The 26,337-nt window shown below is 36.6% G+C and overlaps 1 protein-coding gene across 4 annotated transcripts in view; it reads right to left on the bottom strand.

Annotated features, from left to right (window-relative positions):
* The window catches only part of USP33 (ubiquitin specific peptidase 33), a 70,497-nt gene that overhangs the window by 5,774 nt on the left and 38,386 nt on the right, over window positions 1-26,337 (bottom strand). The window contains exons 11-24 of one of the 4 annotated variants that reach the window (XR_002645655.3): window positions 23,991-24,131; window positions 22,611-22,726; window positions 21,291-21,463; window positions 21,096-21,190; window positions 20,063-20,096; window positions 18,383-18,428; window positions 17,758-17,938; window positions 17,230-17,356; window positions 15,914-16,083; window positions 14,686-14,767; window positions 13,933-14,041; window positions 3,684-3,786; window positions 2,447-2,515; window positions 1,715-2,045 (exon numbers count right to left, since the gene is read on the bottom strand). Coding sequence is in view for 2 of the 4 variants with exons in the window: in XM_022581043.3 (XP_022436751.1) it covers window positions 1,888-2,045; window positions 2,447-2,515; window positions 3,684-3,786; window positions 13,933-14,041; window positions 14,686-14,767; window positions 15,914-16,083; window positions 17,230-17,356; window positions 17,758-17,938; window positions 18,383-18,428; window positions 20,063-20,096; window positions 21,096-21,190; window positions 21,291-21,463; window positions 22,611-22,726; window positions 23,991-24,131 (1,604 nt within the window). In the remaining 2 variants the exon portion in view is untranslated. Of the gene's footprint in view, window positions 1-843; window positions 2,046-2,446; window positions 2,516-3,683; window positions 3,787-13,932; window positions 14,042-14,685; window positions 14,768-15,913; window positions 16,084-17,229; window positions 17,357-17,757; window positions 17,939-18,382; window positions 18,429-20,062; window positions 20,097-21,095; window positions 21,191-21,290; window positions 21,464-22,610; window positions 22,727-23,990; window positions 24,132-26,337 lie in introns of those variants that run through there. The other 3 variants (XM_022581043.3, XM_022581044.3, XR_016394937.1) reach the window with 3 other exon arrangements.

Below are 26,337 nucleotides of genomic sequence, written 5' to 3'. Positions count from 1 at the left end.
CCATATCTGCTACTTCTTTGCTGTACGACTTTGGGCAAACCACCTGACCTAAGTCATAGGGTTGTAACTGGGATTAAATATAAGTAATGCGGGACTTCCCTGGTGGTGCAGTGGTTAAGAATCTGCCCGCCAATGCAGGGGACACGGGTTCAAGCCCTCGTCCGGGAAGATCCCACATGCCGCAGAGCAACTAAGCCCGTGCGCCACAACTACAGAACCTGTGCACTAGAGCCCGCGAGCCACAACTATTGAGCCCGTGTGCCACAACTACTGAAGCCCGCATGCTTAGAGCCTGTGCTCCACAACAAAGAGAAGGCACTGCAATGAGAAACCTGCACACTGCAACAAAGAGTAGCCCCCACTCACCGCAACTAGAGAAAGCCTGCGCGCAGCAACAAAGACCCAGCATAGCCTAAACTAACTAACTAAATAAATTTATTAATATATATATATATATATAAGTAATGCCCTTAGTTGAGTGGCTGAAACATCATAAATATGTAATAAATGGCAAGCACTATTAAAAATGAATCTTTTTTGATTATCTCCTAAATGCCAGGCGTTACACTGATCTCTGGTGATACAAGACAGATCAGTAATATCATTCAATCCTTGAAGAGGATTATAGCATAATCATGAGAAAGAAGAAAACTAAAAACTATTTTTTTTAATTCAAATAGATTCTAATGGCTGATTATTTCATTTCACTAAATACCAAAACTTTAAATACTATACCAAATGACTTCTTATTTTGCATACTTCTGATTAAGAAATAACAAGACATTAACATTAACAAACTTTATACCCTTCACCCTTAATATCTATCAAATAAATACATCCAAGTTCTACATTTTTAAATCATTTTTATTGAACTAATTTTAATAACACTGTTTTAGCAGGTGGCGGCTGCCCCAAACCAAAACAAAGCCATTGTGAATGCTATTCAACATTCTCAAAGTAATCCAGTTTGTTTTTGTACTTGGAATATAGTTAAACTTTTGACATCACATAATCAAGCAAATAGCAGTGCATATTATATTATTCAAAAAGACTTTATGCATTTCATTTAAAAAATCATTTTGCAAGAGGCTTCAGCTTTATCAACAATCTCATTGACACATTCTGTACTCCATGCTCTCAAAATAAAAAGTGCCCTAAAACTAACCCTAAGTTTTTTACTGATATTAATGAATACTATTCAGGGTTGTAGGAACTGAAATTTAACATTTTACAGTGTAAGAGGCAATAAATTACTAATATCTGTTGACACAAATTCCACTCAGACTAAATACACCATTGATACACTCAAAAAGACATTTTGTAAATATTAATATGCTAGTTTATATGCTGCAGTGCAAAAGGCGTGACACCCTAACAGTTTCCTGAGCTTTAGGAGATTAACAACATTTTTCTGACTACTACTCTCCATTTAAAATAGGCTCTTTATTATATGAAGCCATGTCAAAACTATACAATTAAATTAGGTTTTTGGGGAACTGAAAAGATTGGTCAGAATTATGGTAGCTTAGGGTAATGGAAAAGTTTTCAAAGCAAAAGTATTTACAAAGCTACAAAGGATACTATGGATTTACATGTAGTATAAAGATCAAAGATAACCTACTGATTACCAAATGATCACAATTATTCCTTCTTTTTTCAAAAATATTACACTGAAAGACTTTATGATAAGTTATCTAGCATTAAATATACCAACCTGTAGAATATTATACATTTTGACACATTCTTCCATAATGCCCAGTAAGAAGGAATGAAAGATAAAATATTAAAAATCAAGAAAATAAACATGCTTTTAGGAATGTTTTTGCATGGGAACATGTCAGCAGAAGTGAAAATGATTTCTCATTAGAACTCTCTATATCCTCAAAATTACAAAGACCGAGTTTCTACTTCAATTTTTTCTTCTGCTTGTACTGCATCAGGATCAACATGAACAACCGGAGGTCTTAGGATAACTTCAGGCCCTCCACCATATATAGACTGTAGAAAATTCCACGTTTCTTCAGAAATCTGACCAGAATCTGCTCCTAAAATTAAGTATATAGAGAAAGAATAATATTTACAAACCTACATATTCATACTGCAAAAACTTTCATAATGTACCCCCAGCATGAATACTCTAGGAATAATTGAGAACTTTTGGAACATGAATCTTCAGACTACCGGCCCATACTGTTACAAGTTGCAACTTTATGGTCTGCCTTAAAAAGTTAGAGATCCTCTTTCCTGCCTCCTATTAACAGCCTTAAAATCTTTCTTCAGATAAAAATTAAACATTGGCAATTTTTCCACTATTTGTCCTAATTCATGTATAAATTACATCATTGAGCTGGATATAAAGGTGGTATAGATGGCTAGTGATGATATATTCTTAACAGTGTGACAAATTACTAACAAGTAAAGGCTTAATAGTATTAGTCAAACTTACCTTGCCTGAGTATCACATTGCTACATTTGGTGACTGCAATTTTCGTGTTATCAATAGGACCTGGAGGATCTAAGTCAAAAGGAAAAACAAATAATCAAAATGTATAAATGTACCAAAGAACTGCATATTTCTATGCCTGAATTAATGAAGGATATAACTGTATAATCAGATTATTTTTTAGTCAGATTATTATAGTCAGTTCTTAACTGTCTTCTTCTGAGCTTCTTCCTTTTTGGGTCTTGATTCCCCCAAAATGGAACCAGGAAAGAAGCTGAGAGAAGTTCTCTCACTACCATCCAAAATTTAATAAAAATGATTTCTTAAGTATCCATTTGGGGATTACAGGTTAAAATGCACTTTTAATGCTACAAAAGAACAATTCTTTGTAATTTAAAAAGAAATGCAATTCTTGGTTTTAGACCACCATTAAACTAAAAATAAAAGCATGATAAAATGAAATGTTAAAATGCATCCTTTTTTTTTTTTTTTTTTTTTAAAGCTGCGCCCTGTGGCTTACAGGATCTTAGTTCCCCGACCAGGGATGAACCGAGGCCCTCAGCAGTGAAAGTGTGGAATCCTAACCATTGGACTGCCAGCGAATTCCCAAAGTGCATCCTTTTTTTAATTTAAGGAAAGAAACCTTGTTTTCCCCCTGGATACAAAAGTACAGTGCATGTTCATTATCAAAAACTGTTTAAAAAAACAAAAAGGCACAAGAAGGAAAAAGATACTGTTATCCTACTACAGAAAGACAGGCAAACTGTTCTAGTACCTTTGAGGTCTTTCTGCCTTTGCATATGTTTGCCTTTTTCTTTTTTTAAACAAAAGGTTCCAACTATGCATACTGCATTATAACCTTTTTCATATATCAAGAACATCTTATTTTTAAATTTTAAACACTGTTACACAAATAATTTTTAAAGTCCACATAGTATCCCATTGTAATGGATAAGCTATGGTTTAACCAATCTTATTGTTGGAAGGATATTTTTTTTTAATTTTTCAATGTTAAGATCACAGACTAATTTTTATTCAGTTCTTTTATATCTGCTATGAATATGCTATAATCCATGAAAGTTTTTAAAAAATTAAAAATAACCAACATATGAACTAGAATGTACGTTTTTTTCTCTCTTGTTCATTAGTGTAATCCCAAGTGCATGCAGATATTCAAAAAACATTTGTTAAATAAACAAAAAAATCTGCAAAGAATTTCGTCTTTCAGTTAAACACTTACCTCCATCCTTACCCTTCACAAAACTTTCCCATTCTCTAAACCACTGCATACTGATGCAATAAAAAGTAGCTGGAGAATCCTCCTCTTGGAATGCTCTGTTGAGCTATAGAGGGAAAAAAATTAGTCATCTAAAATCTAGAATTTGCTTTGTAGCAGAACAATACAACCATTCTACTTCAGCATCTGATAAGGCCAATTCCTCACACACAAAGAACGTGACTTACATTGATGCTAAGTTAACTTAATACTAGGATACATGGTAACACCTAATAAACATTCTAGGTTATATCTCAAAGTTTATCAAGTATACACAAAAGGGGCATAATGATTGGATAAGTGAGAATGGTCAAGATAAAGTCTTCAAGGCAATAAATACTCCACATATTTATTAAAAATCTGATGTGTAAATCTTATTTAAACATACCATACCCACTGTCTACATCTTACTTCCATTCACTTAAGATACTGGTAGACATGTTGCTATTACAAACAGAATGTTGAAACAAAAAGTTCTGTACGTGTTATTTCATAGACAATAAACATATATATAGGACTTCCCTGGTGGCGCAGTGGTTAAGAATCCGCCTGCCAATGCAGGGGACACGGGTTCGATCCATGGTCAGGGAAGATCCCACATGCCACGGAGCAGCTGAGCCCGTGCGCCCCAACTACTGAGCCTGCGCTCTAGAGCCCGTGAGCCACAACTACTGAAGCCCGCGAGCCACAACTACTGAAGCTCGCGTGCCTAGAGCCCGTACTTCGCAACAAGAGAAGCCACTACAATGAAGAATGGCCCCTGCTTGCCACAAATAGAGAAAGCCCAGGCACAGCAACGAAGACCCAATGCAGCCAAAGATAAATAAATAAATATTTTAAAAAACAACAACAACATATATATATATAGGATAAATTCTCAAAAGTGGTGGGACAGTCCTTGAAGACGTTCCACTTCCTCCTCTAGTCCCAAGGCCCAAGAAATGGGTATATGACTCAAACTAGGCAAAACTACTAGAAATGGAAATCTTCAGAGGAGTAACCTAATGATTGGAACGGAGTCATTCCAATGTCAACTTTGTTAGCTATACAGGAATAACTTGGTTCCTGAATTTCTGGAGGTCTGGTTATTCAAATTTTCTTTTCAATAAATTTCTTTTTTTGCTTAAGTTAGCCAATCTGACTTCTACGACTTTCAATTAAAAAAACGAATTTGGGAGTTCCCCAGTGGTCTAGTGGTTAGGATTACGGGCTTTCACTGCCCTGGCCCGGCTTCAATCCCTGGTCGGGGAACTGAGATCCCGCAAGCCACGCAGCTCAGCCAAAACAAAACAAACAAAAAACCAAAAGAAAAAAAAAAAAAAACCCAACAAAACAAGACGAAACCAAAAACCAAACTGACAGAAAAACTGGCATAGAAAGAGGGGAACAGGAGCTTCCCTGGTGGCGCAGTGGTTAAGAATCCGCCTGCCAATGCAGGGGACACGGGTTCGAGCCCTGGTCCGGGAAGATCCCACATGCCACGGAGCAACTAAGCCCGTGCGCCACAACTACTTAAGCCCGTGTGCCTAGAGCCTGTGCTCCGCAACAAGAGAAGCCACCGCAATGAGAAGACTGTGCACCGCAACAAAGAGTAGCCCCCGCTTGCCGCAACTAGAGAAAAGCCCGTGCAGCAATGAAGACCCAACGCAGCCAAAAATGAAATAAATTAAATAAATAAATTAAAAAAAATAAAAAGAGAGGAACAGCAACAGAGCCTGAGGAAAATGAAGGGTATTTGAAAATTATCTAATTGTAATAGTGTGAAAAGACAGTGAGACTCCTGCAGATATCTCATGCTGGGTAACTAAATGCCCGCGGTACATACTACCTATGGACAAAAACAGTGAAGTTCAGCTCATTTCTCCCCTATGATCAAATCTAATCCAAACCCTGCCACTGTCCCCAGAGATCCTTATAATAATAGCTCAGAAGTACCTCTATGATCTGGCCCCATGATTTGACTTCATCTTCTAGTACTTTCCTCCTCATTTATTCACTTGTGGTCACACAAACAAACCTCTCTGTTACTCCCAAAATCAAGCAGATACATTCCTGTCTCTCAAAGCCTTTGCATGGGCATCCCTTCTTTTTACAGATATTTGAATATCTCCCTCACCTCCTTCAAGTCTTTGCTTAAATGTCACCTTTTCAATGAGGCCGATCTTTTTTTTTGTGTGTGTGTGTGGTATGCGGGCCTTTCACCGTTGTGGCCTCTCCCGTTGCGGAGCACAGGCTCCGGACACGCAGGCTCAGCGGCCATGGCTCACGGGCCCAGACGCTCCGCGGCATGTGGCATCTTCCCGGACCGGGGCACGAACCCGTGTCCCCTGCATCGGCAGGCGGACTCTCAACCACTGCGCCACCAGGGAAGCCCAATGAGGCCGATCTTGATCACACTGTTTATAACTGCACCTGACTCCTCCCCTCATCACTATACTCCTGATCCTCTTATCCTGTTAGATATCTTCCTTCACCATAGAACTCATTACCTTTTGATATATAATGTATTTGTTATTTATTAAATGTAAGCTCTTTGAGAGCAAGGATCCTTCTGGGACACAAGGTAGCTGCTTCCACAGAACAATGAAAGATAATGAATAATGTTGTGATTGCCTCTGATGAAATCAAGGCATGTTTGTCTCCAGGTAAAGAATTAAAGTTTGGACTTCCTGTGATGTACAACTTATCCTTAGAGAACTGAGATTTCTGAAATGTAATGTTAGACTGATTCTGTCAGATGAATCTGTTTCATTCACAGCATTACCAGGTTTGGACACTTTCAGGACTTTCTCTTTGGCATTAGGACATTTCTTCCTTATGTGTCTAGGTGGGGGCTTTTGAAAATTGAGTTAAGTGTAATCACCCCAGTTATTTAAAGGCATCTGTTTCTCTCCAGTTCTCAGAAATTAAACTGTTGCTCTCAAAGGAGTTCCACCTCTCTACTCTCTTCTAAAATACCTATTAGAAAAACATTGGATTCTGTATCTACCCAACGTGTCAAAAGTTTTGTTTTCCACCTGTTTATCCTTGTGCTTCATTTTAGGAGAAACCCTTCACTAGATCTTTCAGTACACTAATATGCTCTCCAGCAGTATTTATTCTGCCATTCAGTCAACCCATCTATTGAGTTTTGTTTTGTTTTTAGGATACAATATCCTTATGCATCTCTCTGAGAATCAATCATTTATTTTAAGGCATAACTTAGGAAGACACAATTCTTTCTAGGTATTACAAGCTATCTAAGGTTAACGCCTTCTTTAACCAACCCAAGGGTCCACATTCACTGCTCAATCCAAGCAGACACCTTCGTGCTTGCTGCTTAGTACAACGAAGGGGGCAGAGTGCTGAAATCACTATTAGTATCTGCCGCTTCCAAGCTTAAAGCCTGTGTGGTCATTTCCCATGACATTGGTCTGCTTCTTCAAACTGATCCTATCTGCTTTCTCAATTTTTCAGAAACTCCACTTAATTTCCAGTCTAGCAAGGGCACCTATTTTTGTACTCTAGTGTTCTGTTTTGTTTTTTTTAATTTTTTTTGTGGCATGCGGGATCCCAGTTCCCTGACTAGAGATGGAACCCAGGCCGCCTGCATTGGGAGCTCAGAGTCTTAACCACTGGACCGCCACGTAAGTCCTGTTATGTTTTTATACTAAGACATTACTTTTTTTCTTTTTTTCAAAGGGGTGGTGGTAGAATAAGACAAAAAAAACCCTAGTGTTATGGAATAATTATGGACTTGCATTTTATAAAACAGATTCATTAAAGTATAATCCACAGTGTTAGTGTAAAGTTCAATGGTTTTCAGTAAGTTTATAACTGTGCAGCCACCAACACAATCCAGTTTAAAACACTTCTGACACTCCCAAAACTCCCCTGTGCCAGTTTACAATCAATCACTTCCTCTCAGCCCCAGGAAACCAATGACCTACTTTGTGTTTGTTTTTAATTAATTAATTTATTTGGTTGCACTGGGTCTTCGTTGTGGTTCAAGGGCTCCTTAGCTGCAGCTCGCAGGCTCCTTAGTTGTGGCAGGTGAACTCTTAGCTCCGGCATGCACGTGGGATCTAGTTCCCTGACCAGGGATCAAACTCAGGCCCCCTGCATCAGGAGCACAGAGTCTTACCAATGTGCCACCAGGGAAGTCCCTATCTTTTTCTTAGATATTTCATATAAGTGGAATTAGACATTACATAGTCGCTTTTGTCTTGTTCCTTTCACTTGGCATAATGTTCCTAAGATTCATCATATTGCTGCAGGCATCAGTAGTTCTACCTTTTTTATGCTTAGTAGTATACCACAGCCTTTTTATCCATTTGCCACCCGATAGACATCAATTTCCAGTTTGGGGCAATTATGAGCAATTCTGCTCATGAACATTTGTGTACAGGTTTTTGCAGACGTAAGTGTTCATTCTCTGGAGTAAATACCTAGGAGTGAGATTGCTGAGTCATGTGCTAAGTGTTTGTTTAACCTATAAGAAATTGTCAAACTGGCTGTCATCCGGCATGTGACACCACATGCCCACCAACAGTGTTTATATGAGAATTCTAGTTGCTCTACATTTTTTTTTTTTTTTTGAGGTATGCGGGCCTCTCACTGTTGTGGCCTCTCCCACTGCGGAGCACAGGCTCCGGACGCGCAGGCTCAGCGGCCATGGCTCACAGGCCCAGCCGCTCCGCAGCATGTGGGATCTTCCCGGACCGGGGCACGAACCCGCGTCCCCTGCATCGGCAGGCGGACTCTCAACCACTGTGCCACCAGGGAAGCCCAACATTTTTGTCAGAACTTGATATTGTCCACTTCTATATTTTAGCCATTCTAAGAAGTATGTAATGGTATCTCACTGTGGCTTTAATTTGCACTTTACTGATGACTGCTGAGAGTGTGTACCTTTTCATGTGCTTATCACTCATATCTTAAGGATAATGTATATTAAAACATTTTCTTATTTTTAAATTGGAATATCTATCTTCTTGAGTTGTACGAATTCTTTATATAATCTTATATAATCTGGATATATACAAGCCCCTTGATGATAAATGATTTACAAATGCTTAGAACTGGATTTGGGCCTACCTTCCTAACCTATAGTGTTTCTTCCAGTATCACCGTTGTTGGTCTTACTGAATGTCTCATTTCCTGAGATGATATCCCATATCACCTCTGATTATGTAACTAATTTTACACAAAATAAATGAAGCAATGGGCTCACATCCATAGAATTCACTGACTTTACCATATGGCATCACCTAAAAGTTGCTGGCCTACTGAATACTGTTTTTGTGCCCGGGTGGCAAAACACCGTGGGGTTGGTACTATCCTAGAGGATGTAGTATATGCCTCAAACTAGAAACAACCCTATGGTGCTGTTTTTCCCACAACCAGAAAACATGAGAGTAGGTACCAGGTAAAGGAAGTAGGAGAGTTTATCTATTACTACCTACTGACACAAAAGCTTTTTTGCTTCTAATTATCACAACTTTGGCCTCTACTAGTTTAGAGGTATTAGGTTCCAAAGGGACACAACAATGATTTTACTGGACTGGAAGATGAGACACTCCTCTGGCCATTTTGGGTTCCTCATGTCACTGAACCAAGAGACAAAGTGGGTAGGGCTATATAAAAAGTAGAATAAAATGACTACTACACAACAGAAACAAGGGGAACTATGTCTGAAAATCAGGTTATACCCACTGTATTAGTTTCAGAGGGGGGCTATAGCAAATCACCACAAACTTGGTGGCTGAAACCAGATTATTTTTTCTCTCAAAGTTCTGGAGGTCAGAAGTCCAAACCAAGGTGTAGGCATGACCGTGCTTCTTGTGGAGAAGGGGAGATTCGGTTCCTTGCCTCTTCAACCTTCTGCTTTGTGAGTGTATATTCCAATCTCTGTCTTCTGTCTTCAAATGGCTTTCACCTCTTCTCTCTGTGTATCTCTCCTCTGTGCATCTCTTTATAAGGGCACTTATCATTAGACTTAGGGTCCATTCAGATAATCCAGGTTGATCTTGTCTCAAGATCCTTAATTATATATAAAAAGACCCTTTTTATAAAGTCAATTCACAGGGATTAGGACACGGAAACACCTTTTTGGGGGGCCAGCATTCAATCCACTATAAGCACCATTCAGTATTTCCATATCCACAGATTAAAAGCTCATAGCCAACTAGAGAAATCTAACACAGGCAAGACTACAAAGAGCTCAGACTCTTCAGGAACGAAGGTCTGGGTTACCTTATCAGGTAAATAACCAGCTGAAGTGCTGGATGAGAAAACAGAGAATATGGAATGGGTAGTTATAAGCTATAGACACATACTTCTTCCTTCCCCCATGCACTGGGTTGGCCAAAAAGTTCGTTCGGTTTTAAGTAGAACTATAAGACACCTTTTTCATTTTCACCAAGAATTTTATTGAACAATGTATTCACTAACCCAATGAACTTTTTGGCCAACCCAATACATATTTGTAAATATTTCTAAATTTGTGAAAAATTACCAATTTATATTTCCTTTCATTCCTCTATTTCATATAAGGTATGTTGTTGGTGGTTAATCTTATCGTTTATTCTTTAGCTTGCAGAATATAAAAGGGAGATTATGACTAAACTGACTGAACTAAATATGAATGATCATCATCCAGAAATGGATACACTGACTGATGGGACTTTGGGTTTTCCAAGTTTAGGGAAAGGATAAATGCTGCATCTATTGGTACATGAGCTAGCTGCATCATGTTAGGCAGAAACATGATACTATTGCTACTGTTGTTGCTGACGTATGAATGCATATGACAAGGGGGGCAAACTATACTGTATTTATTGTCTGTTAATGCATCATTTCCATTCATTCTTACACTCTCTTCTATGAAAAGAGAAGATTTCATTTTCCAGGATCGCTTGCCAGTAGTGCTCCAGATCAGTCACTGCCAATGATATATGCAATATATGGAAGGCACAAGAGAAAGAGAAACTTCCCCCACGTCCTCTGGTGGCAGTTGCGGCAGGACTGAGGCCTCCACAGATGGCACAAGTAGGGTTTTGCCACCACTTCCAAGCCTCTTCCCAAGAATCCCTCATTCGGTGCCACAGGCAGCTAACATCTTTAACAGCAGCATCCTCAGGATAACCCACCAGGGTCCTGAGATTAGCGGCTTATCAAGTCTATCAAGTTTCTGAGCATTCTCCTGAGACTTGCCAGTGGTAAGCAACATAGGTAATTTCCAGAAGCTTTGTGCAATTAAAAACTTCTTTTTAGCTTTGAAACAATCTCAAACTTACAGGAAAACTCCAGTACAATACGAAGAAATTTTCTTTTCCTGGACCATTTCAGAGTAAGTTGCTAAACACACAAGGACTTTTTCCTACACATTTAACACAAATGATAAAAATGTGGAAATTAACATCGATGTAATACTAGCACCTAATCCTCAGACTCCATCAAGTTTTTCTAATTGATCCAATAATGTTGTTTATAGCCAGAAGATCCAGTTCAGAATCACTTGTTGGGACTTCCCTAGCGATCCAGTGGTTAAGACTCCACGCTTCCATTGCAGGGGGTGCAGATTCGATCCCTTGTCCGGGAACTAGGATGCCACATGCCGCTCGGCCGAAAAAACAAACAAAAAACAAAAACAAGCAAGAATCACTTGTTGCATGTAACTTCATATTTCCTTTAAGGTGGCACAGTTCCTCAGTCTTGACTTTCACGATCTTGACAATTTTGAAGGTTACAAGCCAGTTGTTTTATAAAATGTCCCCCAATTTGGGTCTGCCTGGCTTTCCTCATTTGAAACTCAGGTTATGCACTGTCTACCAAACAAGTGATGCTGTGTTCTTCTCACTGTATCCTATCCTAGCACATGATTTTGATATATTCCACTGCTACTGATGTTCACTTTAATGACTTCATTGAGTTGGTGCCAGACTCTTCTTGCTTAGTCTTTCCTCTTCAAAATTAATACGTATTTTGTGGGGAATAAGCTGGAACTATGTTAATATTCCATTCCGCATCAGTCTTTCAATTTATTCACTTATTTATAACAGTATGAACACAATATCTCCTATTTTGTTTAATGCATTATAATACCATTATAATTTATTTTGAAGCAAAATTGTCCCAAATTTGGCAAGTAAAAGTCCCTTCAAGCTGGCTTCTGTGTACTTTTGACATTTCCCCATCATTCTTCAAAAACTTCTTTAATTTCTGGAACAGTAAGAAATTCCAAGCTCATCTTGTACTTCCCCTGCCCCAGCCCTGAAAGCAGCCATTTCTCCAAGGAGGGCTGGTTCCTTTTACTAGAGAAAGATGTTTAGAAGCCAAGATCCGAAGAGAGCTAGGTATGCTCAATCCTACTGTAGTTATTACTGCTTCCAGGCCTTTTCAGTGCCAGAGTTAGGAAATTAACTTAGGTACATCATTTATTTCTATATATGTGTACATATACACACATTTATACCTCTATATGTATATATGTATCTAACACAGTGAGTTCACAAAGATGCCTACAATTTTAATCCAATAACAAAGAGTCCATTTTAGTTTCCTCTCTTTCAATATCTGTAACTCCCTTATCTGACAATAAGAAATCTGGCTCTCATTACACTCATATTATCTGATCAATCCTACACATGGAATCAATCCCTCAATTTTACCACCACCACTAAGCTGTGCCGCCTCACACAGCAATCTCCAGCCAACACGGGCATCCACTGTTACATTGCCTGGGCTCCAACATCCTTGACCAGGCCCACACCACTACACAGAAGCTTTCTTTACCTTGTCTGGGCTCTGAGACCCCACTCTGAGCTGCTGTCCCCACTCCTACCTCCAGTATGGCAGCCTTCCAGATTTCCTGAAAGTCAGCTATGGTCTTCTTGATTTTCACTGCCCAGTCTTTTTAGTAGTTATTTAAGTCTTTCATTGCCTGTATTCCTATTCTACTCAAAATACTTAGAATGACTTCTGTTGATCAAACCCTAATGTATGGGACTTCCCTGGTGGTCCAGTGGTTAAGAACCCATGCTCCCAATACAGCAGGGCCGGGTTCAATCCCTGGTCAGGGAACTAGATCCCACATGCATGCCGCAACTAAGAGCTCATATGCCGCAGCTAAAGATCCTGCATGCGGCAATGAAGGTCCTGTGTGCCGCAACTAAGATCCAGCGCAGCTAAATAAATAAATAAATATTGAAAAAAAAACCCTAATGGATATAGTCATTAGCCATTTATTTAAGCATTCGTGGAATGAACTACTTTTACTATTCAACTAAAATTTGCCTCCTTATATTTAGAAAGCAAATGAGGCTCAAGCACAGTAAATCAATCCACACCTGTAATATCTTCCTGTGTATGTGAAAATCGCTTTACTTTAGGCAAAGGCACACACACACACACACACACACACACAAAACACCCCTAAATCTATGAAAAGAAGCCTGTGGCCACAACATGGAGTGTACTGTTCATCTATAATATCTGCTCAATTAACTTCTCCCCTTCTTTTACTAAAGAATCTCAATCTTCTCTTATAGAATTATCCCTCCACCAATATAATTTCAATAGAAATATCAATGAACATGCCTCTCAGGTAACTCAAACTCTAGTAGTATTCTCTACTAGGAACCCGAATAATAAATAAATGGTTGGAGCTGTATTACTGACAGCAGCACTTTGAAGAAACTTACTTCTTGCTACCTAGACAAATGGAACTATACTAGTCTTTGTCCAATAAAACCTGGTTATTCAGCTCTTCCTATTGATTCTGTGATCAGACTTTCTGTTGCTTGCAATCAAGAAATGCCTCATAACATACTCACTTTGTGGGAACTAGGTATAAGTATAGAGAGTCCCCCCAAACAATATTATATTTCACAAAGGGGTGGAAGTAAAGAATGCAATCTGAGTAGATGCTTTCAGAAAAACCACTAACTTAAGGAAACTTATAATTTACCATTTCAATAAAGAGATTTCTTGCCAGTGCCAATACATAAAACAAAATTTATTACCAATCCATGAAAACAAAAACCCCCAAAAGAAGAACTTAACTCACTAGAACTATAGTCACCTGACTGGGGTCTCTCACTGTTATGAGCCCATGAGACTTAAAATGTATTACAACTCTTTCATCCAATAATTTCACTAACATCGTTCCTCTGTCAGTTCTTTATCTTTATTCTAGATCATTTTTATAATTTGAAAAGCATCATTTTTTTACCCGAATAAAAATTTCCAATTCAATTTTTCTTCTTTTTTCAATTTTCTCCGCCTCAATCTGGCAAGTGTGACAAATGTACAGATGGTTGACGGCTGGTCCTCCTCCATACCTAATGCATGAAGAATTTAATAAGTATGATAATCTGGAAGTAAGCTGATGTTCTAGGAAATGTGTCCAAGTTTTAGTAAAATGTAAAAACCAAATTATCGTAAGGGCCTGATTTTATGTTTTTCAGGGTCGCTGATTTTATCAGTTTATTGACTTACTGATTCATCTGTATTTCAACTTTCCCTTACAGCTACCTTTGTTACAAAATATGTTTGTTGCAACAACATAAAGTAAAAGAAGTGGCTGTCAAAAGTTAGCATACAACATATAAATCTTAAGTTATACACAGCCACAGTTTTAATCAAGTTTTAATTAGAAGGAGGCTTCCCCTGGCCACTAAGAATTCATAGAATGAATTATTTTCAGTATTTAAGAAAAAATATTTAAGAAAAATGTCACGGCATACTTTTAGAGATACAGATTATCAGAACATAAAACTTAGAATTAATTATCTAGACTAGGGCCACACTAGCCACAAAAGTCTCTCTACTCACACTTCAGAGTGAATAAATGAAGGAAGAAGGGAATATTCCACATAAGCAACATACAGCACAGGGAGCATATACAAAATAATCCAATCTCCTTTTAACGAATTTCACAAACTGATTTCCACAATACCATATTGTCTGATTTAAAAAAACAAACCTGCTATATAGGTTATCCCAAATGTTCTGAGGCAGCATCAATACCAGGTCTTCAATATAACTAGCTTTTCGTGGAGGAACACCTAAAAAAGTTTAAATGGGTCTGTCTCATTCTTGAATTCCGTTATATTACTTTTAACTGATTAATCACTGGCATTTTTTCCAATCATTATTCTTAAAACCTCTCCCCAAAAGGTTAAAAATTAAGTATATGTTCCTAAAGATGAACATATTTCTTGAAATAGGGAAAAATAAGTTAACCAAGATGTTCAAGTACTTAACTTACATAAATCTTTACAAAGCCTTGACTGTGTATTGGAGCAAGCCAGAGATAAATCAGAGACAATCTTTCCTTCATGGAGCTTATGAGCTAGCAGTAGAAATGAAGAATTTATATGAATAACCATAATAAAAGGCAGGCACAGATAAATGCCATAAAAGGATTATAGGGAGATTTGGAACCGGAAGAGACTTAAGTTATTAGCTCAAGTAGGGAAATAATAAGAGAAAAATTCACATACAGAAATATTTTCAAAAAAAAAAAAAGAAAGAAATATTTTCAAGGTTTAGATTTCTAAATCCAATATAGGACATTTCTACTATCTCTTGTGGTTTCACTGCAAAAATAATTAATTAATGAGAATATCAAGTCTTCAACCATGAAATTTAATTAAGGTGTCACACTAAGGTTGTCATGGAAACAAGCACTAACACAGTCACAAAGGCATAAATTACATTTAGCAAATAACTGCATGAGGTTTTTTTGTTAAACTCAGAGTACATTTTCATAGTTAGGAAAAGAGCCAGCTATTCATTTAGACAAAAGGGATAAGAGCCACGGATACAGTTGGAGCTGCATGTCTCTCAGCCGAGAAAAATGATGGGCAATAGAAGTGTTCACTGCACCATAATTACCTGTTTATGCATCTGTCTTTACTATGAAATTAAAGCTATGCAAATAGAAATAGTGTTTCTGGTACTTTCAGGCTCTAGCACAGGGTTTGGAACAGGTACTCAGTAAATATCTGTTCTATGAAAAGGCTACAGATTGCCTATAATTAGAAGAAAAAGCTAATTTCTGAAACCATAGCAAAATAAACACATTTAAGTTGGAATGTAGATGGGGAAATGGAAAATAAATGGAAGAGGAAAATTCTTGGCTCTTACCCTATTTGTAAATTATTTAACAGCAAATCCCTACCACTACTTTCCATTACAGAGTTTCTTACCTCCATGAATACAGAGAAAATCATTATTTGAAATAGGGCCAGGTTCAGCAAAGGTCTTAAATTTATTTAGCCACTGTCGAGAAATATAAAACTGAAGGAGACTTGGTTCCATTATGTTCAACAAATTTGATATCCTCCGCCTCTCTTTTTGTGCTTCTTCACTGCTCTTCCTATTAAGGGACAGTGATTCATTAAATTCAATATGCATTTTACTCCATTAGATTAGTAAGTGGATTTTTCCACTCACTTATTAGACTTAGCACACACATTAACACAGTCATCCCTCTATATCCCTGGGGGATTGGTTCCAGGACCCTTGCAAATACCAAAATCTGTGGATGCTTAAGTCCCTTATATAAAATGGCGTAGCATTTGCATATAAGCTATGCACAGCCTCTCATATACTTTAAATCATCTCTAGATTACTTATAATACCTAAAAAATGTAACTGCTATGCAAACACTGGTAAATACAGCATAAGTGGTATGTAGATAGTACTGGTGTGCAATTTTAAGTTTTGCTTTTTGGAACTTTCTGGAATCTTTCCCCCCCAATATTTTCAATATGCCGTTGGTTGAATCCTCGGATGTGGAACCAATGGATATGGAGGGTGGACTGTACTGTGAATCTTGTTAGGTCTTGAAAATTATTCATGAGAAATATACTTTGTTCCACCCTGCCCCCACTACATTACACACTCTAGGGGTGATACTATATCTTAACTACTAGTATCCACATAACTATTGCTATAGAACAGACATTCAAATGATTGTTAATAAGATCTAAACAGTTAATCTGCTTTCCTGTTTTAGTAGTTATTACAATCTTTTAGAAGATACTAAAAGGTACCAAGGATTTATTTTTATATTAATACCTTTTGTTTTTTTTTAATTTTTATTTTGGCCATGCCGCGTGGCATGCAGAACTTCCCTGACCAGGGATTGAACCCATGCCCTCTGCATTGGAAGCGTGGAGTCTTAACCACTGGACCACCAGGGAAGTCCAATACCTCCTTTATTAGTTATGTTACGAGAAAATTGCTACTGTCAGTGCCTAATTTTTAAAATTAAAACCAGTCTTTCTAAAACAAAATATATTCCTTTGCCCTTCAACTAAATGACTTACCATTCTCTTAACAAAAGATCATTCTGCATGCAACCTTTCACTTTTACTCACATAATGAAATGAGAGTAAAGCGATTTCTAATCTTTACTCAGAAATCCACTTTGAAAGTCTTAGAAGTCACTGTTAACCTCAACATGAGATGTTCTGTCATATTTGTCAAAACAGCCTATCCAGGAGAGTTATTTCCTCACCTGTAGAAGAGAACATAAGCTTCTGCATTTTGTACAGTAGATTCTGAAACTTCAGTGACACTTTGGTCATCAAATTCATACCAGAGATTATTTAAATTGTTTCGGCAGTAGGCAATATAGTGTCCACCTGAATTTAAGCAGAAAAAATTTAAATAATTTCAGTAATAAAAAGATATAGCAAGAACTATCTTCGTATTCTTTTCCAGTAGATACCCTTACCACCACCACTTGAGGAAATGAAAATCAGGACAGAGAACGTAATCTTAAAAACCCAGTGTAAAAATAATCATGTTTAAGTCCTTATTATTTATCTTTACATAAAACATAATTTCCAGTATTTTAAACTTCAGAGTAAAATTATTCAATTTCCTAAAATTTCTGACATGTTTTTAATAACCAAGATAAAATAATTAATAAAAATCTACTTTTATACTTTTTCTTTTGTTCAATCGGGTCTTGTTTAAGAGATCAATTCAGATGTTTCTTTTCTTTAAAATCTAAAAACATATGTCAAACTTGCATACTTACTACTTGCAGTTCCATGGTGACAAATGACTGACAGAAGATCATAGGTAACAATTTGAGCTGGACTATCTTTAGCAAGAAATGGCTGAAGATCCAGGCCTTCCAGTGGAAATGAAACATGGGTACTAATTTTGGTGGAAAACATCAGTTCATGTCTGAATCTTTTAAGATGGATGCACAAAATCTTTTTAAAAGAGAAACAAAGGATTATTTAAAATTCTACTGTTTCATATGCTGCATAAAAGAGTCTATTAAATATACATATTGTCAAGATTAAACATTACCCTGCAATTCTGATAACCTGATTCCAGAGACGTTAAAATGTGGAAATGATGAAACATGGTACTTGCTAAGTTCATAGCTACTGGCTTCTCCAATTTTACACTTTATGCCTGCAAGACCCTACAGTATCTGATTAAACTGTGTTCAACACAGTTTTACTGCTAAGGGCACTTACTTGGTGTGCAACTCAATATTTAAAAAATGGATAATCTTAATAGGGTATACACAGCCACTGGTCAATAGAACCATTCCATTCTTCGACCAAAGCTAAAGAATTTACTACACTGTGTTATATTAATACCTTACCTATCACATAAAATAAATTAAATTGTGATAAAGCCCATACCTCAGGAAACTTTTGTACTTTACAAAACTTTACTCCATTCCTCAATCTAAGGGGTGAAAAGAGAAAACCAATTTTAATAAACCTGTTTCCCATACAAATCTACAAAACCTCTAGTATTTTCAAATATACAGCAAAATCTTTTAGAAAATGCAGAAATAAAGGTGTCAGACTAAAAATGCTTACTACTGAATTATACACTACCAATTAAAAAAATACTAATAAAACACTGGAACCCCTTATTGTAAAAAAATTATTTAAATTAAGACATCAGTAATAAAAATTTAGAGTTGTATAATTCTTTGATGAAAATTTTCTACTATCTATGGCCTGGCTATGCCTTTATAACATTCAGGTATCACGTAAAACTGGGTAAAATAAAATCCCAATTTTATAGAAATGGTTGGTCAGGTCAATATATTACAACCTTTATTCCTAAATGTGAAAACAAATAACTTAAAATAGAGAGGTTATTATTAATAATCAAAAAAAATTTTTTTCGGCCACACCACGCGGCTTGTAGGATCTTAGTTCCCCAACCAGCGATCGAACCTGGGCCCTCGGCAGTGAAAGTGCAGAGTCCTAACCACTGGACTGCCAGGGAATTCCCAATAATCAATATTAATTTATACTTGACAGATCTCTACTCTGGATTCTGGGGTAGATGCAAGTTCTTTTCCATCTTCACTATTATCTTTTTCCTAGTTGGCACTGTTTTTCCAAGAAAGATTCCCCCTCTGGACCAACTCAGTCTTCAGCTATCAGCTGTGGCTTCAAGGACAAACTGATAATAAATACTTTCCAATTCACTAGAGGTGTATTTTTTTCTAGAAAGTGCAAAGCAGCTTTTCTTCCTTATTGACCTAACAATATACTATTCCTTTTTGTAATGAAGAAGACCAACAGCTGCAGATCAACATTTCCCTGGGTTTTTGACAAAAGCCAGAAGTTTGTATTATGAAGACTCTATTAATAGATCTTATTCGGAGGCCATTATTTTTCTATCAGAGAGATTCAGAAAAATTTTCCCGTTCACTCTACCTCAGACATATTTGCTTTCAATTCTCCATTTACTTTTCTTTTCTAACTCATCAACAAGAAGCCTTAAAAGCCTAAACTTATTACAAGATAGAAAAAGGCAGCTAGTAGTAGATATAAAGAAATAAAATCATACTTTTCTTAACTGTCTTCTTTATTCGGCCCTCATACAGCAGGTAACATTAGAGATGGTATAACCTTTCTGAATTTTACACGAACTTGAAACTATGTACCTTTATAGTCACTTTCACTTCCTAAATCTAGCCTGTTAAGGTGGTAAGCCAGAAAAGAATATTGCGTTATTTATGATGACAGAATTAACCTATGTAATAAAAATATATGTTATATATCCTAGTATATATTTACAACATATTTGGAAAATGTTTTATGCAAAATTACATACTTATTTTATATTTTAAAATACACTGTCACATCTTAGCTAAGCCGATTAAATTTGTTAAATTTTTAACCTCAGATTTGTTTTGCAGAACAACCAGTCATTTTTTACTAGGACAAAGCTTACTGGCCTTTATATTTTTCTAAATAAAACGGAAAATTAACCCTACATGCCCAATTCAAATTACCAAGAAAAATACCATTTAAAGTACAAAACATGCAATTGAAAGCACTGCCAATGACACTTACTTTTTGCATTTTTCACAACTGTACATATTGTCACCTGAAAACAGAACAGATCTGGTCATTCCTCTCAAACTAAAAGCAAGTTATTTTCTTTTGGTTCTGCAATTCTTTGAGCTTGCAATGCTGAACCAGTAGAACAGTAACACAAGGCTCACATTTTTTAGTCTCTGCTCGAGTCAGCACGTTTACCACACCTACAACACCCTTTACCTGCTCTTTTTTCAACCTTGAAGGCGTATCTCAAATAACATCCTGTACACTTATTAACTCAACAAAATTTACTGACTGCTTGTTACATGTCCAAGCAAGGTGCTGGACACACAAAAATAGTGAAGGCTTGGATCTTAAATACTATGGAGAAATTCAGACTAATCCAGATATACAAGTAAGTTTTTTATATTTTGGTTGAATTTTCTCTTTTTTCAATCCCAGAGAAGATTTTAGACACTTCAAATACCGTATTGTCTAGTACTATAGGAATTTGTATCAATTATTTCAGGATATTATTTATAGTGTTTATGTTGTCATGGTAGATACTGGCACTATGGCAATATGGGCAAGTACTATTTGAGCTGCCTCAAAATTCAGCTTTGGGCTTCCCTGGTGGCGCAGTGGTTAAGTATCCGCCCGCCAATGCAGCGGACACTGGTTCGAGCCCTGGTCCAGGAAGATCCCACATGCCGCAGAGCAACTAAGCCCGTGCACCACAACTACTGAGCCTGCACGCGCTCTAGAGCCCGCAAGCCACAACTACTGAGTGCACATGCCACAACTGCTAAAGCTCGCACGCCTACAGCCCGTGCTCCGCAACAAGAGAAGACACCGCAGTGAGAAGCCCGCACACCGCAAAGAAGAGCAACCCCCTCTCGACGCAACTAGAGAAAGCCCACACACAGCAAGAAAGACCCAACACAGCCAAAAATAAATTAAAAAAAAAACTCAGCTTTTATGAATACATTCTATATTTTGTCCCACTAGTATTTTAGATCACTCACAACAGTTTAGCCATAGATGAAAACTATTTCGTATTTCTTACCTTTTAGTTCATCTCTGGCAAAGAAGGCAGCAAGACAATCTTGCAAGGTTACTATTGGACCCCAAAACCAGCTAGGGACACATGAGACAACAAACCTGAAACATTATTGATAGAAAAAAGAAAGGAAATGTTCTGCCAGTACAGCAGAAACAGCAGTTTTAACAATCAACTAATACAAAGAAAACACATACATACCTCTTCACATATTCCATGAAAAAAGCTATCCACCCTTGTGGAGCATATGCTTCGCCACATGATCCTGCTTTGACTATAGATGTTGGATGACTTGATGAATGTAGCTTAGCAAGGTCTTCCTTGCCAGGAATCGGCAAGGACAGATCTTGAAAGGTCTCGAGGGTTACAGACACCTAAAATTGTTTTGTGTTTTAACAATGGGATGAAAATAATCCAGCACAAACATTTGAGGATAGATTTTAGACGGCAAAGATCAAAGCAAATTATAATAAGAAAAAAACAAAAAAACTGCTTTTTATATAGTAAAAAAAGCTAAAATAGTAATAACGAAAGCAAAATTGCTTTGTACCAGGTGCTGTTCTAAATTTAATCTTCACATAAACCTTATGAGGTAACTACTAACATCCCCATTAGTCAAGGACATTGCAGTAAAGAGAAGTATCTCACACACAGCCACTGTAGCCTGAGTTCCAGACTGTTAAGCACTACTGCATTTATTTTTGAAAATGACCTCTAGTGATAGTTTTTAAATGTAGCTTAAAAAACAAGATGCAAAACCTAAACAGCTGAAAACATTTCAGGATAATTCCATTTAAATATCTGGTACCAAAATAGCCTACATTAAGATAACTCTATTGAAAACCCTTAGATTTGACTTAATTCTAACACAATAACTGAAAACTTACTTTGGGTTTTTTTTGAGATAGTTCATTTTACATTCATCTTAATTATATTCATCACTGCACTGAAGTAAAACTGTTCTTAAGAAAACCTCTAGGAAACTCAGGAATTTAGAGGTATTATTAAAAATCTCATGATGATTTTAATTCATGCTCTTGTTTATGAACCTGATACTACTTTTATTATCTGAATCCAAACTTAACATGGGAAAATATTTATAAGCCATACAACCAAGTGGAGAAGATACATACATAGCCTTGTGCCTGTGAATAACAACAGTTTCCTACTAATTTCATCAGCCTTGGGAGAATATGCAAGTGTTACAAATTCTCGTTGCTGAGCAACATATCTCCTTTGTATGTGACCAGAGATGAAGAACTGAGTTAATTCTTCCTGCTAAATGCATGCCTGTTCAGTGACAGGTCAAGACCCATCCTTAAATCAGTATGTTACTATTGCTTCCAAAAAACAAGTTCTACTCCTAGAATCAATTTATATTTCTTCAAACACAAGAAATACATGTATAATCATCAACAACAAGGAAAAGACATTAAACTTTCACACCATTTTGTCAGGTTTTTTTTTTAAAAAGAGCATTTAACAGAAATTTCCTGTGTATTATAATTCTTTCATACTCACCCTATCACAAGTCAGACACTGCACTGAACTAATGATTGTTCCATCAAATATGTCTGAAATAACACTCCGGTATTTCTTGTGCTGTTTTTTTCTCTTTGGAGATGATGCAGACTGAGCTAGGATTGAAAAACAAGCATAGAAATTTTTTTAGAAATCAAAGTAGTTCCTTTAGCATTTTTTTCTGAAATCTTTTAACAGCAAAATTACTATGCTGAAGAAATTTGTCAAAATACCATTCAAAAGCATTACCTAAAGAAAACACACACACACACACAAAAAAACCTCAAAGAGAAACCATGATGAAATAGAAAGTATTCAGCTTCCCATCTTGACTTCAACCAGAATAGTTTTGCTTTTACTTATTTGTTTTTGCTCCCAAGTAAGGCTTTATTTGAAGAAAGGATTCTATTAAGCTTTGAGAGTTCTTTATATATTTTATATACAAGTCCTTTGTCAGCTATGCGATTTGCAAATATTTTCTTCCAATCTTATCTTTTCATTCTCTTAATGGTGTCTTTTGCCAAGAAAGATTTTAATTTTTTTTCTTTTACAGATCATGCTTTTGATGTCTTTGATGTTTTTAAAGAATTCTAACACAAGGTCATGAAAACTCTTATAAGAGTTTTACAGTTTTACATTTTCTAATACTGGAACTCTCATACATAGCTGGTCGGAAAGCAAAATGATACAGCCACTCCGAAAAACAATTTCATACAACATTAAGCATAAAACTAACATAAAACCCAATAACCCCACATCCAGGTGTTTACCCTAAACAAATGAAAATTTATGTTCATACAGAAACCAGTACATAAATGTTTATAGCAACATTATTCATAATTGCCAAAAACTGGAAACAAATTCAAGTATTTGTCATTGAATGAATAAACAGTAGTACAGTCACACAATGAAATACTACTCAGTAATAAAAAAGAACTATTCAGACCTGCGACATGACTGTATCTCAGATTCATTATGCTAAGTGAAAGCAGCCTGTTTCAAAAGACTACGTCTGTATGATTCTCTTTATATGACATTCTGCAAAAGGAAAAACAATAGGAATAGAGAACAGATTCACAGGGCTGGGGCTTTGGGAGGAGTAGTGGGAGGGTCTGGTAGTATAAGGGAATTCTTTGGGGTACTGGAGCTGTTCTATATTCTGTTTGTGGTGATGGTAACAATCTGTGCACATGTTGAAACTCAGACCCCTACACCAAAAGAGTGAATTCTGTTGTATGTAAATTTGTGCCACACACACACAAAAATTTTAAATCATGGTTGTGTAAAACTATGCTGTCAATTTAAAAAGCTTGAATAATATTTCATAATTAACACTTTAAACTATCAAAGCAAAGGAACCTAAATAACTGAAACTTCTACCTTTTTTGTGTGTGGGTGCCAATCCTGGCCACAAAGTGCCTGATTTCGGAGGGCTTGCTGATAAACGTGGGTTAACACCTTCACTTGATGGGAGGGTCTGTGATGTAGACAGCTCATTCAAATGGACATCAGTAATATATTCTGTAATATTTAAAATTTGTATTATTACATTAAATAGTAAAATTATTCCACCTGTCAAATAAAGCTTTCTTCATCTGAGATTTTGAACACAACTCACATTAATAAATGTCAGGTAAAACACCTGATAGACATTAGACTTGCTAAGCAAACTAACAGTGATTCTCCCCCTAGGAATCTAATTAACGTTTATAACACATTACTGTTGTAGGCAATCCAGAAACTGTGCAAATATAAGTGTGGAAATATAAAGCCAAAGAGGATCATATTTGTCCTAACTTAGTATTTAAAAAACAAAAGCAATTTAGGGCAGTTTTTTAGAAAGCTTTAAAACTATATGGGAGAAAAAGAGATTATCCTCCCAAACTGACATAGTAAGCAAAATCTAACAAGAAATTTAGGCATAAAGTAATTATAAATTATTTTACTCTGTTATAAAAGGAAACAAAACCCTCTGTCAGAAAAAAACACCTTTTTTGGAATTAAATTATGAATCAAGAAAATATAAGCTCTATGAGAGCTATCTTGATTTGCTGTTGGATTCCTAGTACATAACATATATTCCAGGGCAAGAGACTGCTCAAAAAGTATTTGAGTGAAGAAAAGAGAATTGTACTGCTCAAAAAGTATTTGAGTGAAGAAAAGAGAGTGAAGAAAAGAGAAAGAAAAAAGAAAACAGAATGATTTCAGGGATTTTTCCAGATAATGCAAAATAAATGACTTTTATTACTTTCACAGAGGCATTTCTCATTATCCCAACCATGACTAAAAGCAGACTGCATAATATTGGGGGAAGAAAGAGGAGGAGACTCACTCTAGCCTTTCAGAAGGCAATAAAGTTAATATCATCTAGGTCAGGGATTGGCAAATGATTCCTGTAACAGACCAGATAGTAAATATTTTCGGTTTTGCATGTCATATACGGTCTTTGTCACATTTTTCAATCAGAAAATGCAAAACCTCAGATCCCTGATCCAGGTCATCAATTAGTTACTAATTGTAAGAATAAACTTGCTATGGAGCAATAAAGAACCAGTAGGTCAAGTAATCAGGCTTAATCAGGCTTTCGATGAGGAAAGGCTAGATAGCAGACGGCTAAGTCTTTCAATACTGAAATTTCACATATCTATTGACTAAACAACTTCTAACCACATCTAAACTTCTAAACATAACATCAGTATAATCAAGGAGCCTAACACGTTTTCCTGACTAGAAGGCATTTATGCACTGCACATGGGTGAACCACAAGTATTCCTGTGGTTAAGGAAATATTCTTCTCCTCCAGAAAAAATGTGGGGTTCAAAAACGTAAGTAAATTGTTTAGTAGTTCCTACTCTTCAGTAATTACAAAAGATAAATTTTTTATGTTCCTTGTCTGCCACTTATTTTAAGGTCAGAGAATCTGAACCTCTGATGGTTTAATTTTATGTGCTTTGGAGAATTAAATACCACATTAAGCTAACACAAGTTAACCCTAGAAGAAATAAATGTAAAATGCAAAGCAACCTAGCTCAACTATCTTTCATTTGGCCACTTGCTCTTTCCCACAGGAACAATGACATGTATAATGGTATAATCTATCGTAACAGGGTTCATTATAGTTAATTAAACTCCTATGCCAAACATACACCAAGTATTTCATAGCTGATATGACTCCAATGACAGCAATCTAAATCTAACAGTCTACAATTTGGATTATTTTGCTATTTTGCAGATCTCAACCGAATCTGCTTTAAATGACATTAACTTAACACTCACATGCAAATAGTACTAAACTCTACTAGTCAGAAAGCCCAAAAGTAACATCTATTTAATACCCTCTTTCTTTCAATTAGTATGGTTGAACTATAATGTCATATACTACACACAAAATATTAAGCTAAAGCTATTAATTATTCTATTTCATTTTTATTATGCTAAATATAAACTGTGAACATTAACATGTAAATTAGAAATGCATTCTAAAGTCACATGTCAGGCTAATTCCGCTCTCCCCCAAATCAGAAAATGGTAAAATTACAAATATCATCTTAAATATAAACATATCTTGGGGCTTCCCTGGTGGCGCAGTGGTTGAGAGTCTACCTGCCGATGCAGGGGACATGGGTTTGTGCCCTGGTCCGGGAAGATCCCACATGCCGCAGAGTGGCTGGGCCCCTGAGCCATGGCCGCTGAGCCTGCACATCCGGAGCCTGTGCTCCGCAACGGG

Source organism: Delphinapterus leucas, chromosome 1 (genome assembly GCF_059928025.1).
Source record: "Delphinapterus leucas isolate spDelLeu-1000000601 "Yukka" chromosome 1, BTC_Dleu_Yukka2, whole genome shotgun sequence".
In the NCBI taxonomy this organism is placed as follows: domain Eukaryota; kingdom Metazoa; phylum Chordata; class Mammalia; order Artiodactyla; family Monodontidae; genus Delphinapterus; species Delphinapterus leucas.
This window is presented reverse-complemented; position numbering and strand designations above follow the sequence as displayed.